Genomic DNA, 14,655 nt, shown 5'->3' with positions numbered 1-14,655 from the left:
AGTAATCAGTCTCCCTAAGCACTCCCGCCGTGACCTGCAATGAAGTGGCGTCTGACTGTCGGTAAACTGCCGTCTCGCTTTTGCCCGGTTTACTGCACCTCTTTCTCCAGAGGGCCACATTCCCCAATACAACAAAGACTTTTAGGCCTCCCGTGTCGTTTTTTGCACTCTACGTTTAAACAATTCAAGGGCGTGCATGCGGAGTGAATGTAATCGCTTTTTTCAATAAGAGGTGCATGCCAAATACGTTTGCTCCAAGCTGATGTAAAGTGGCATCTCGCCGGCCCCAGAAATTGCTTTTTACTTCAATGAAATCGGTAAAAAAATTCCGGAAACCCCTCTTTGTCGACAGGCGCCTAACACCCCTTGCGTTTTGCAACATGCTTTTCCAAATAGCAAATATGCGGACAGCACTCTTACATCAACAGGCTCCAACCTGTCTCACATCACCAGCCTCCAAACAATGCCACATCACCATGCTTCATGCACTATCATATCGCCTTACTCTAACCACTGTCCGCTTCCACACTTTTTCCACTTTCACATCACCAGGCTACAAGCACTCTGACATCACCAATATTAAATTAGTCTCACATTCACAGCGTCCACGCATTCTCACATTCCCTACTGCCAAAAAATACAAAAGAAAAATATGAAAAAAAACTTCAACTTTTAAGTACATCCCATTTTACGTGGAAAAGCATACCACTATAATGAAGCTGTAGCTCATGTACTTGCTACCCCCTTTACTTCTCATGCATTACATTTAAAACAACAACGCTTTAAAAGGAGCATTCACCAAAATAACTTTGCAGAAACATAGGGTTACTGCACCTCTTTCGAGAGGCGCACAACCCCCAATAAAAAAAAAACTTTTTGCCCTCTCGTAGCACTCTCACATTACCAGCCTTCAAGCACTGTCACATACTCATGTTCCAAGCACTCAGTTCACCACCCTTTAAGCACTCTCACATCACCAAGCACCAAGTACTCTCACAATACTTTATTACATACAAAGAACAACTTTTTCAAAAATGCTGTATTAAACATTAAAATTTAATATACAAATTATACATTGTTTCGCATACTTATTTACTACAACAAATTAGCAACATCTAAAACAGCTGCCATTGCTAAACCCCTCACCCTCACTCACCCTCAACCCCTCACCCTCAACCCCTCACCCTCACTCACCCTCACTCACCCTCAACCCCTCACCCTCACTCACCCTCAACCCCTCACCCTCACCCTCACTCACCCTCAACCCCTCACCCTCACTCACCCTCACCCTCACTCACCCTCACTCACCCTCAACCCCTCACCCTCACTCACCCTCACTCACCCTCACTCACCCTCACTCACCCTCACCCTCACTCACCCTCACTCACCCTCAACCCCTCACCCTCACTCACCCTCACCCTCACTCACCCTCACCCTCACTCACGCTCAACCTCTCACCCACCCTCACCCTCAACCCCTCACCCTCACTCACCCTCAACCCCTCACCCTCACTCACCCTCAACCCCTCACCCTCACTCACCCTCACTCACCCTCACTCACCCTCAACCCCTCACCCTCACTCACCCTCAACCCCTCACCCTCAACCCCTCACCCTCAACCCCTCACTCACCCTCACCCACCCTCACCCTCAACCCCTCACCCTCACTCACCCTCAACCCCTCACCCTCACTCACCCTCACTCACCCTCACCCTCACTCACCCTCACCCTCACTCACGCTCAACCCCTCACCCACCCTCACCCTCACCCTCACTCACCCTCAACCCCTCACCCTCACTCACCCTCAACCCCTCACCCTCACTCACCCTCAACCCCTCACCCCCTCACCCTCACTCACCCTCACTCACCCTCACTCACCCTCACTCACCCTCAACCCCTCACCCTCAACCCCTCACCCTCAACCCCTCACCCTCACTCACCCTCAACCCCTCACCCTCAACCCCTCACTCACCCTCACCCACCCTCACCCTCAACCCCTCACCCTCACTCACCCTCACCCTCACTCACCCTCACCCTCACCCACCCTCACCCACCCTCACCCTCACTCACCCTCAACCCCTCACCCTCACTCACCCTCAACCCCTCACCCTCACTCACCCTCAACCCCTCACCCTCACTCACCCTCAACCCCTCACCCTCACTCACCCTCACTCACCCTCACCCACCCTCACCCTCACCCTCACTCACCCTCAACCCCTCACCCTCACTCACCCTCACTCACCCTCAACCCCTCACCCTCACTCACCCTCAACCCCTCACTCACCCTCACCCTCACTCACCCTCACCCTCACTCACGCTCAACCCCTCACCCACCCTCACCCACCCTCACCCTCACTCACCCTCAACCCCTCACCCTCACTCACCCTCAACCCCTCACCCTCAAACCCTCACTCACCCTCAACCCCTCACCCTCACTCACCCTCAACCCCTCACCCTCAACCCCTCACCCTCACTCACCCTCAACCCCTCACCCTCACCCACCCTCACCCTCACTCACCCTCAACCCCTCACCCTCACTCACCCTCACTCACCCTCAACCCCTCACCCTCACTCACCCTCAACCCCTCACCCTCACTCACCCTCACCCTCACTCACCCTCACCCTCACTCACGCTCAACCCCTCACCCACCCTCACCCTCACTCACCCTCAACCCCTCACCCTCACTCACCCTCAACCCCTCACCCTCACTCACCCTCAACCCCTCACCCTCACTCACCCTCAACCCCTCACCCTCACCCACCCTCAACCCCTCACCCTCAACCCCTCACCCTCACTCACCCTCACTCACCCTCAACCCCTCACCCTCACTCACCCTCACTCACCCTCACTCACCCTCACCCACCCTCACCCTCACTCACCCTCAACCTCACTCACCCTCAACCCCTCACCCTCACCCTCACTCACCCTCAACCCCTCACCCTCAACCCCTCACTCACCCTCACTCACCCTCAACCCCTCACCCTCAACCCCTCACCCTCAACCCCTCACCCTCACTCACCCTCACAACACATATTGTGTTACAATAGGTGTCACATTTGCGAAAGATAAAACTATCTAGAGATGTAGCATAACGACCAGAGCTGCCATATAAGTCACGTAAATACAAAACATGTTGCATTCCAAATGCTATAGGTGTCACATTCGCGAAAGTTATAACTATTGGCATTGTAAATGACAAAGCCATCAATTTAGCAATTTTAACAACGAAAAAATAAATAAATTATGTCATTTACAAGACCAATAACTACAACTTTTCTAATGCGAGACCTATTGCATTCCAACCCCACTCATCCACGCAACGCCACTCACACACGCAACGCCACTCACACACGCAACGCCACTCACACACGCAACGCCACTCACACACGCAACGCCACTCACACACGCAACGCCACTCACACACGCAACGCCACTCACACACGCAACGCCACTCACACACGCAACGCCACTCACACACGCAACGCCACTCACACACGCAACGCCACTCACACACGCCACTCATCCACGCAACGCCACTCATCCACGCAACGCCACTCATCCACGCAACGCCACTCATCCACGCAACGCCACTCATCCACGCAACGCCACTCATCCACGCAACGCCACTCATCCACGCAACGCCACTCATCCATTTGCAAAACGAAAAATGTCAAACTCTTCTATTGCGAGACCTATTGCATTTTCAATGCTTGTTTCTTTTAATCACTAATCACATCCTACACCAATTATAATGTTCCTAAGGATGTAGATGGGTGTTTTACCTTTACCTTCACCAACGGGGGTATTAGTGCATTTCTCTGGACACTACTACGCAACACCAGAGGTTGCCTCAGGTTTGAGGCTGGCATACAGCACATTCAGACAACCCGATGATAAATGCCACAACGACTATGTGGGGCGGAAGAACAACATAAACCGCAACGAATAATAAAATAGCGTTTATGAGGGGAGTCTGTTACAAACCTTGTGTAACGTAGTTACAAGTGTCCTGTTCTTCTGATTTTGTGTAAGGAGACAGTGTGCCAAAAAGATATGCATCTTTGAGTTAACCCCTACAAGTGGTAACACACTAAATATTTTTTAAAGAAAAGGATCTTGTAGGTAAAAAGAAAACAGTTTGCAGAATGTGCAAGTTGGAAGGGTCAGTAAGAAATCTGCGGCTAAAGTATGTCTCTACCAGATAAGGCGTTGCCAAGGTAAGTAACTTGTCCATCTGATAGAGACATCTAGCCGCAGATGCCTTACCTTAGATATAGAAACCAAAGCTACGATGGGTCTTAAAACTGCCCTTACCAAACAATCTGAAAACAGAACTAACTGGTCTATTGAAAGACAGAAATAACCAGTGAAATGAGAAATTAGATAAGAATAAAAATACACCCCACCATAAGAACCATCAAAATCCACAAATAATACCAGTAAAATAGACACGCAATGGCATGAGTAAGGAGAACCCATGGCAATGGGGGAAAAAAACTGTCAAAATACACCAAGCAATATGATCCCATATAACACAGACCCTAGGCGGGAATTGGAACCATAAATAGCTGAAGCCCGTAAAAAATAGGGCCTCAGAAACCGTTACAGAGCAAAGCCCCACACATCCACAGCAACAGAAACTATCTGGGGTGAAAACATCATGAAAAAACCTCAAACACATGTTCAATTAGGGAACCAGGAGGCATGCTTCCACGACAAACCCACGAGGACCAAACTAAAACAAGTCCTGTTCTGGAAGAACTCCAGGCAGTGGTACCCCGCTAGACACACACAACAGGAAGGACCCGCAGCAAGGTGGAGAAAAAATAGCAATGCTCCTAGACATAGCTTAAAAAGATGACACAGAGGATGTGTTACCCTAAAGAAATATAGACAAAGATATCGAGAAACAAAGATATATAAACCTGTGTCTAAGACATACTCATGACTATCGAAAAGTTATAAACCGATAGAAACCTAAAAATCTAGATACGCACAAAACCATTTTATATAAAGATGCATATATACATACCTATACATAATACAGCGATAAATCAAATAGATCAACGATAAAAAGAAAACATCACCACGCTAATGTTCATGAACTTAAGTAGCATGAGGCTGAGCGATTAGCAACATAGTACAAAGAAACAGAGGAAAAGAAAGAGAGGAAATCATACTAATCAACAAAAGGAGCCAGCGAAGCATAAGGAAGTTATGCTAGCTGAACAGAAGACTGAACAAGCATTGGCATAGCCAATAGGTCTCGCCTTAGGGACCTTACAATTGTTTAGCCTTGCAACACTTGATGTTGTTGCACCAAGGATATTGTACTGGATAACTAAACATGTATAAGGTCCCAAAGGCGAGATCTATTGGCTGTGCCAATGCTTTTTTTTAAAAAAATTTAAAGGACCAGCAGTGCTATCAGGCTCCGGCTGCCACTTAGAGGTAGAGAGAGAGGTGTGTAGAGAGAGGTGTGTAGAGAGAGGTGTGTAGAGAGAGGTGTGTAGAGAGAGGTGTGTAGAGAGAGGTGTGTAGAGAGAGGTGTGTAGAGAGAGGTGTGTAGAGAGAGGTGTGTAGAGAGAGGTGTGTAGAGAGAGGTGTGTAGAGAGAGGTGTGTAGAGAGAGGTGTGTAGAGAGGTGTGTAGAGAGAGGTGTGTAGAGAGAGGTGTGTAGAGAGAGGTGTGTAGAGAGGTGTGTAGAGAGGTGTGTAGAGAGGTGTGTAGAGAGGTGTGTAGAGAGAGGTGTGTAGAGAGGCGGGTAGAGAGGCGGGTAGAGAGGCGGGTAGAGAGGCGGGTAGAGAGGCGGGTAGAGAGGCGGGTAGAGAGGCGGGTAGAGAGGCGGGTAGAGAGGCGGGTAGAGAGGCGGGTAGAGAGGCGGGTAGAGAGGCGGGTAGAGAGGCGGGTAGAGAGGTGGGTAGAGAGGTGGTTAGAGAGGTGGGTAGAGAGGTGGGTAGAGAGGTGGGTAGAGAGAGGTGGGTAGAGAGAGAGTGGTACAGAGAGAGTGGTACAGAGAGAGAGTGGTAGAGAGGTGTATAGAGAGGGGTGTATAGAGGGGTGTAGAGAGGTAGAGAGAGGTGTAGAGGTAGAGGGGTAGAGAGGTAGAGGTAGAGAGAGGGAGAGGTAAAGAGGGAGAGGTAGAGGGGGAGAGAGAAAGGTAGGGAGAGAGAGGTAGAGATAGAGAGGTAGAGAGAGGTAGGGGTAGAGAGAGAGGGAGAGAGAGGTAGAGAGAGATAGAGGTAGAGAGAGAGAGAGAGAGAGAGAGAGAGAGAGAGAGAGAGAGAGAGAGGGGGGGGTGGAGGAAGAGAGAGAGGGTGGAGTAAGAGAGATAGAGGTAGAGAGATAGAGGTAGAGAGAGAGAGAGGGTGGAGGAAGAGAGAGAGAGGGTGGAGGAAGCACATGTGTGTACGGATCCAGGAAACGGCATAGGGTCTCGTCCAAAGGTAGGAAGTATGCACAAATTAAGGGTTCCAGGGGTGAGCCACGCAGGTAGTTGCTCGGAGGATCCACTAAGGGATCGTGGATTCTACAAGTAAAGAAGCGCCATGTTAGAATCACTGCATGTAGAAATCGCTTCATAATAAGTAGGTCCACTAATGATTGAGGAAGTGAAATCAATATACGTTAATTATGGGCCAGGAAGAATTAAAATTCACCATATCAAGCTCCATGCACGTAAATATGGGCCACCGTGAAGAAGGAAAAGCCAAATGAACATCAAGAATGTGCCATTATTTAGAGAATAGGCTCACTGTAAGTAGTGCAACAAAATTCTATTAAGTAATGCTTGCAATCAGTCAATGTTACCGCGTGGAATGTGAAAAGCGGTAGTATCAATTAGACCGCTGGAAAATAGAAGGTCATCTCGTAATTGCATGGGCATACCCTATAGAAAAGCACGGTCCCGAGCAGGATCCAGTGGCGCCATGCGGGAGAAACGCTTAGCGGGGGTCACAACAAATCCAAGACAGAGTCTGAGTCCTCTCAGAGGAAGAGTGCTTCAGGGCAGGCCGACCCTCTGCCTCAGCCGGGTGCTCCTATCAAGTGGTGCAAGCCTGTTGGGAAGTTAAGCCATTACGTGTCAGCCCCAAGACTAGACTACAAGGCTATATTGGAGAGCTCGGGCTAATAAGGAGTCAATAGGAAGAGGGACATATAGAAAGAGGAAATTACAAGAGAGCAAGAGAGAAGAGCAACTACTGGAGAGAGCTATAGAGGGAAAATTAACAGAAGGGATCTAGAGAGAGAGAGGGGCAGTAACAACAGAGAACACAAGTGGGAGGGGTGGGGGGAGTGCATGCGCACTAAGCATCAGCTGTTTGATCTTTTTCCAAGCACATTCTCGTGCTTGTGGTGCACCGCTGTGCACTCCCGCAAGCTGTATGCCGCCACAAGCACGAGTACGTGCTTGGAAAAAGAGTTCTACGACGGCTAAAGGTCTCCTACGCAGCACATGTGCTCTGCATAGGCGAGACCAAAAAGGGGCTGGTAAAAGCCACATCCTGCTGAAGGCAACAGGAAAAGGAACTTTGCCATAAAGAATACAAAGCTGAACTGGACCTAAAACAGGCCAAGGTGAGTAAAGGCTCATTATTGTAAGGCTGAGACTGAGACTGAAAAGGCTATCCAGCAACGCAGAAGCCAATGAAAAACATAGTCCCAAAGGGAAATTAAGCTGCATAAAGCATAAGGTCCAAAATTGTGAACCAACAATGAATAAACCAATAGGAAGGAGAGGAAAATTAGATAAACACAATATATATTTATATGAGGAACAGCAGTTCCACAAAAAGCAGGATTCAACAAAACTGAAGGAACAAGAAGGACAACACTTGTAAGCCCTGAGTGAAAGGAAAAACAAGTGTCAGGACAGAATCCTGTGCATATATGCAAAACACAGTAGGTCTAAGAATTGACACACTGAAGTAAAAAGACAAGAACATCATCTAATGAAGATAGGAACTCCAAAAGTGACTCCCATGACTATAATAGAATCGTGAAGACCAGGCTATACGAAATTGTATAGCACCAACAAACTTAACCATCTAAGAAAGAACACCAAACACAGACCGATTGGTTAGAAAGCAATAGTATTGTATTAGTTTTGTATTTATCATTTGTAAAGCGCTGCTTTCGCTCCAGAAGAAGCCTCATGTCGCTGAGCAGAGGATTAGCCGGCTTCAGTTAACATGATTAACCAGAACGGAATAGTTAAATGAGAGAGGAGCACAAGGAGTCCGAGAATGCAAAGATCCAGGTTTTCAGAACTTTCCTAAAGAGAGTTTCTGATGTAGTAGCTCTAAAATGACTGGGTAGAAGGCGCCAGGATTTGGACAGGGATTTACCCCCTTTGGCTTGCATCTGAAGAAGAAGGGTTTGAGAAGGTTTGCAGATGAGGATCTGAGCAGGTGCGTAGTAACATAAGGTGTAAATTTGGATATTAGATATTTTGGTCCTAAAGATCTGAAAGCTCTAAAGGTAATTAACAGGATTCATATAGTCCTCTTTTATGGCTAGGTAGCCACTTAAGGCTTTTGAGGCCGAAGAGCGTTGCAGCAGTTTCAGTACAAGCCATGCGCCTGTGCATTGTACTGTTTGCAGTTTCCTCAGCACAAACTTATTTGTGCATGCATACAAGCTGCCACAATAATCTAATCTTGACTTCATCAGTGCTACTGCCACTGTTTTCCTTGCAGAGTAGGAGATGAAATCAAAGAACTTTTGTTTAGAGATTTTATCAAATTGCAACACCTCCGTGCCACAACTAGTGCTTGTGGCCGAAAGGATAGAGAACTATCACAGTTTACTCTGAGGGTTTTTCCACCTCTACAGTATAGAGTGGGGAAGGGATATCATTAGGCCCTTTCTTAGGCGAGAAATCAAAAGACACAGATGATGGACCGAATAAAGAGCAAATCAAACATTCACCCCCAAAAAAGAGATATGGGTTAAATCCATCGTTTGTTTGCTCACCATGACAACCCAGTTTAGACCCAGCCATATACAAACCAGTCTTGACCCTGTGTCTCATGGGAACTCTGTCAGGTGGAAAACAAAAACTTTATGAAGCTGTGTGACATGATGTTTGAGAGTGAATTCATAAGCTGAACAAATCGGTTTCCCTACTTCTACAATAACCACAATATCCATGGAATTTGCTAAACGTATAGGCCCCTCTGCCACAAGCTATTTCTGTAGAATTAATGCTATTTGCCCCCAAAAAACAATTTTTTGCTTTACCCGTTTGTATTCTTTACTAAATATCCACAAAAATGACAAGAAAATAAGTCTAATATTGGCAGGGAAGATCTGCTCCTTCTCAACCAAAATGGTTAGGCGTGGGAGTCCATCTCAAAATTAACAAAATAAGGTAAAATAGGTTTTAGTCTGTACCTTTTTGCACAGAAAAAGGCCCACAAAAGAAATACATTACCTCCATCTGACTAATCTGGTCACAGTGATGAATACGGTTTGTAATTTGTCCACAAATCTATGATACTCAAAGCCAACAAATGAGCCTTCCTTTTTCATGTAATTTCACTTTATATTGACCATCAATTAATTAAAATTATGATGAATAATAATTAGGACATGTGAAAGCAATGCCTTTAATGTTCATAAATCTGCTCTATAATCAGTTTTGGGATAAGGGTAATTTCTATAACAATAATGCCTGATTCTACCCTTAATGCCTGATTCTACCTAAACTCTAAGGAAGCTTTTTTTAAACATATTTTTGTCAACACTGACTTACAATAGAAAGTCAAAAGTATAGAACATTTCAATACAAAATAGCAAATGTCGTAACACCTTGAAGTCCCACATTTGTCCTGATTAAATTGTGAGTGAATTTATTGTACATGACCGGAAATGTGCAAGAGTCAAAAGCACATAAAAGAAGCTTGAACTCAGGTTGATTTTTGGGGTGTGGGCAGCTGTGGTATTTGGGTATGCTGTCTACCCAAGAAAACCTTCTAACCTGATACCCATCTGTAAACTAGACACATGGTAGATCACAGTTCACAGTGGGTTGCATAGATATTATCACTTATGCTCACTCATATTGCCCTGCAAATATTAACATTTGGGTGAAATAAATACTGATTTAGGAGCACACTTATGTGGTTGAAGGTTCCAGATTTTTTAATGAACAGCAACATTTCCACCTCCGAGCGCTCCCAAAAAGAACCACATATGCACGAATTGGCCTCTCATAACGGAGAGAAAAATGGCAAAACATTGAGAAGTCACCGCAGCATAAATGTCGTCTTCACATGGTAAAGGCTTTGACCTGTCCCTCTCTCATGCATTGAATCACAAAAATATGAGGGTAACATTTTTATCAGACAACGTGTGGGAAAGTTTGATGTGAGGACTTTTGGAATTTGAAGGAAGTTTGAGAATTTTCTATCACAGAAAATTGAAGAAATTGTGATTTTTTTTATCCAAACTGACATTTGTATTGCATTTTGGGAAGTAAATGTGCTGAGATTCCGCAAGCCACCCCTTTCTGGATTCCCCTAGATCTCAAAATTTCAGAAATGACTGCGGGTGGTAGGTTTGTTAATCTAAGGCCCAAATAACACACTCACCCCTCATTGAAGCTTCTGTCACATTCATTTCCTTCTTTCGAGTGAGTGGAATCCTAATCATACACATTACAATAGCCTCCAAACAACCAGAACTTGAAATAATTTTCACACAGTTTTTAAATTAACCTTCTGAAGTCTTTGAGTATTTCGTAGTGTTGAGATGGGAAAGTCCACTCACATGGTATTAAAGGCTTGCACCCCGCCCCATTCAAAAGATTTTCTGGCACCCTGACTTTTTTGGGGCCTACCAAACAACAATTAAGCATGAGCATTGAGGTCTAGGCTTTTCATCACTGATCGATACTCATATCCTAGTTCTTTCCTTCAGAGGAGGGCAAAAAGCATGCTCTGTAATCAACATGGGAATACTGTCTTTGTCCTGGGTTATAAACTTTGAGCAGCAGTGGCAGCATACCATTCCCCTGATTGTTAATACTGATCAGATCTTTTTCTGTTCACGGATAAGTTTGTGCTTATAGGCCCCAAACGTGTAACGTTCCAATTGCATGTAATGCCGAGAACACTGTGGTGTCATGCCCGGAGCGTCTAGTATGGTTGGTGACAGATAGCCAGACCCAATATTGTTTGTAAGCGTGTGGCTGCAGAGACCAGTAGTAACCATTTAGTTAAAACCAAGCTCAAAATGTAAGTACAGCCTCCACAGACAATCGAAATGTACTCCTTGCATTCCAGAGGCAAAGGGTGTAGCCTAGACAATGAAGTATGAATGAGGGGATCCGGGCTGCCTTAATTATTTAATTGTGATCTCTCAGCTGGGACTTGATGAGTATCACTTACCCCAGTACTTCCATTTAGGTTGAACATGGAAATGAGTCTACACACTGCATGGTTAAGGAGGCAGAATGTTTTTGGCAGAGCCTGCCCTTTGTATTCTCAGTGCAACTCCAGAAGGCCGCTGACAGTCAGGTGGAGAGTCTTGAGACTTCATTGTGCTCATGTTTTGGGTGCCTGAACTGGAGCCAGCGTCATCACCTTTGATAAACAACATCAAGCTTTGCAAATAAAGATCCAAGCCACCGCACTGGAAGAGAATGCATACTAGCAAAAGGACCTTGGGGTGCTGCCAGATCTGCGTTACTCCCACCCAGAGCCACTATACTCGAGCACAAAAGCGGAAATTCTGAAAAGGAAGAGTTGTCACAATGCACTGCTGGGAGAACAATTACTCGTCCATGCTCAAGATGCCAGCTGCAGTACGCATGTGTGTTATTTAATCCATTAGGACAAAAGCACCCTAAAGGACCTTAGTAGTGAGATGTATACAGACTGGCCTATACGTTACAGAACCAGAGAAGCTACTTGCACAATATTACAGTGAGCTCACACCTGTTCCAGATTTACAACTGAATATTACTGTGCATTTAGAACTTCATAGCACTGATAGCTCCATGTAGCTGATAAGTACTGATATGTGATTTACAAAGAAAAGCACAGTACTTATTGTTTGAGTATCTAGCCAACACCGCCTTCCCTCCGAATACCTCCCTCGCAGTACCCAGGGATTCCAGTGTGGAAAGGGTGTATTTGGCACACAGGTTGCAGTTCTGTTGTAGGTCAGGCCCCGGGACATCGGTGAAAAAGGCCCCCAACCCAGAGTTTGAGGTCCAGTAATACCAGCTTAATTATGGACCCAAAAGAGGTCTGGCACCTAGCCACAACTCAAAAATTTCACATTGTATTATAAACTGCTCCATGATTTTAAACTCTGTCTTAGGCAGTTATAGTCTGAAAACTGCTATGCTACCAGCATTTAATGATGCCTTATCTATAATGTAAGTGGGTGCAATGAAGTTAACGGTTTCCATCAACCTCCAGCCAGCTATCTTTTTAGGTGCACCTCGAATTTCTGTTAGGAGAGTCGGCGATCTGCTGACTATGCACACAGAGCTCAAACTGCACAAGGCAAGCAGCAACTTTGGGTAATCTTGGATCTGCTGGTTTTGTTGGGGGAGTTTCTTGGCCGAATTACCTACCAGAGACAGCATGGCTCTGCAAGCCTTAGACTGCCGATCTAAAGACGACTCATGTCAGGGACATTTCAAAGTCAGCCGTGACACCAGTGTCAGAAGCTGCATGGAGTCCTAGAAGATGGATTAATGTTGTAGCTCCAAGAGGCCATGTCTCTTGGTGAACCTGGACAGCTCTGCAGCATTATACAATTTATGAGAGGCTTCTGATAAGGTTAACAATCATCTTTTCTCTTAGAAACCCCAGTGCTAACAAAACATCACACTCAGTCAGTCTTTCCAAGCCTGTGCCCTAAAGCACTCTCCCTTGTCGGAGATTTGTATACCATACTCCTGCAATGTTTTTGAGAACGATCTAAAAAGATCCCATGAGAAAGAAAAGGTATTTATTTCAATGTGAACGTATCCATAAACTACATTTACTTCCCATAATTCTTCTACCTTTGAGTCCCTGCTGAACCTCTTACATTTGAGTCAACATTCTTGAGGTAATCTTTAACATCATTTATTTGACTGATCTCGGCATACAGATACATTAGGAAATGTGTTCAAACGGAAATAGACACAGGAATGTACAATTTGTAAATGTGCAATCACCTTCACTCTGTGAGGCCGTTTCATACCCTTTGGACCTGTGATCCAGTCACATAAAATGAAACACATAAAAAACTAAAAATCAATTACACAACATTTATGAGAAGCTGAATTGGTAATATTTACACAATAGCAGCTTGGCCATATCTATTCTCAGATTCAGTTAAACCTGAATTACCAGAAAAGAGGGTGGTATTTAGAGAGTCAATAAAATAAAGGGTTACAATGGTTCTTTACGAAAACAAAGAAGTCAAAGGATTGATAAGATTATATTTTCCAGTAATTTACAATGGGTGTTATTAATGATTATTCCAATATTTATCAAATGTTTGGAAATACAAATTAGATAGTATCATAAGATTAGCAAATATTCTTAAATAAAACACATTTATAAAAAAATTACATTTAAGGATATATGCGAGATTTCTATAACATGAACATATTAAAACAACTGTTAATTGTGTGGTTGGTACGTTTCACTCTGTTTTTTATTACTTAGTAATGCGGCATTATTTCACTTTAAAAAAAGAACTGAAAGGTTAAAGGAAATCTCAAAGTTGTATATACCGTGTGAAGTCCGAAACATTGCTTGGCAAAGATACATTAATGCTGGTCTCCTCTTGTCTAGTGCTGTTCATCTCTAAAAAAAAAAAAGGGAAAAAAACAGTAAGTCAAAAAGTTTCAGAACAGAAATATTGTCCTTTCTCCAGAATCCATAAAATCCACCCTATCCAAGAATGGGGCATTTTAAATAAAACAACAAATCAATAAAGAGGACATTTTGTTCTTCAAAAATAGTTTCCTCAACTTCTGGCAGATTTTCTCATCATATACTGATTTCCTTAACTTCATTTCAATTTTCGCAAGCATTTCCCTAAATTATACAAATACAAACAAGTTGTGGAAATGTGAATGCGTAGTACAGACGACGCAGTCTCACATTTCTGCACCGGTTGAGCGAGCAAGATATTGTAGTGAGGAGCAGGAAGTTCTCCTGCCTTAATATTGTGTTTTAAATCACGAAGCCGTTAGATGGGTGCAACCGTGTGGTAACTGACTATCACAAGACTCTTGGAGTTAGTGGATGATTGACAGTATCCTACCTACACTAAGGTGATCTGGTAGTTGGATGAAGACGTTCTGAGAAGACTCCCCTCAAACACTTTGGAAACACCGACAAAACCCCCCTAATCGGTTGACATCTAAAGTTAACAAGAAGAGATTGTGAATTCAACTGAACTTCCCTATTATTACTTGATCTTAGAAGATGACAGAACCATTTGAGATTGTACAGGGCCTTTGTGTATTAAATGATGCAAATATAAGCACTATGTGAACACTGCATCATCTGCACTACAAATTCACATTCGTACACCTTGTTTATGTATAAATACAATACATGCTTCGACGGAAATTCTTACTTTTTTTAGCACAGTACTTCCTATAGTAATGTTCCTACACAATCACATTGGAATTGAAT

General features: G+C 44.6%; 1 protein-coding gene across 7 annotated transcripts in view; it reads right to left on the bottom strand.

The window, feature by feature from the left end:
* Positions 1-14,655, bottom strand: part of CENPT (centromere protein T) — a 1,192,572-nt gene that overhangs the window by 641,543 nt on the left and 536,374 nt on the right. For all 7 annotated transcript variants that reach the window (XR_013603874.1, XM_078671348.1, XM_078671349.1 and 4 more), the window contains exon 9: positions 13,743-13,815. Coding sequence is in view for 6 of the 7 variants with exons in the window: in XM_078671348.1 (XP_078527474.1) it covers positions 13,743-13,815 (73 nt within the window). In the remaining variant the exon portion in view is untranslated. The remainder of the gene's footprint in view (positions 1-13,742; positions 13,816-14,655) is intronic.

This window comes from Lissotriton helveticus, chromosome 12, assembly GCF_964261635.1.
Source record: "Lissotriton helveticus chromosome 12, aLisHel1.1, whole genome shotgun sequence".
In the NCBI taxonomy this organism is placed as follows: Eukaryota; Metazoa; Chordata; class Amphibia; order Caudata; family Salamandridae; genus Lissotriton; species Lissotriton helveticus.
Note: the sequence above shows the minus strand (reverse complement) of the source record. Positions and strands in the feature narration are given on the sequence as shown.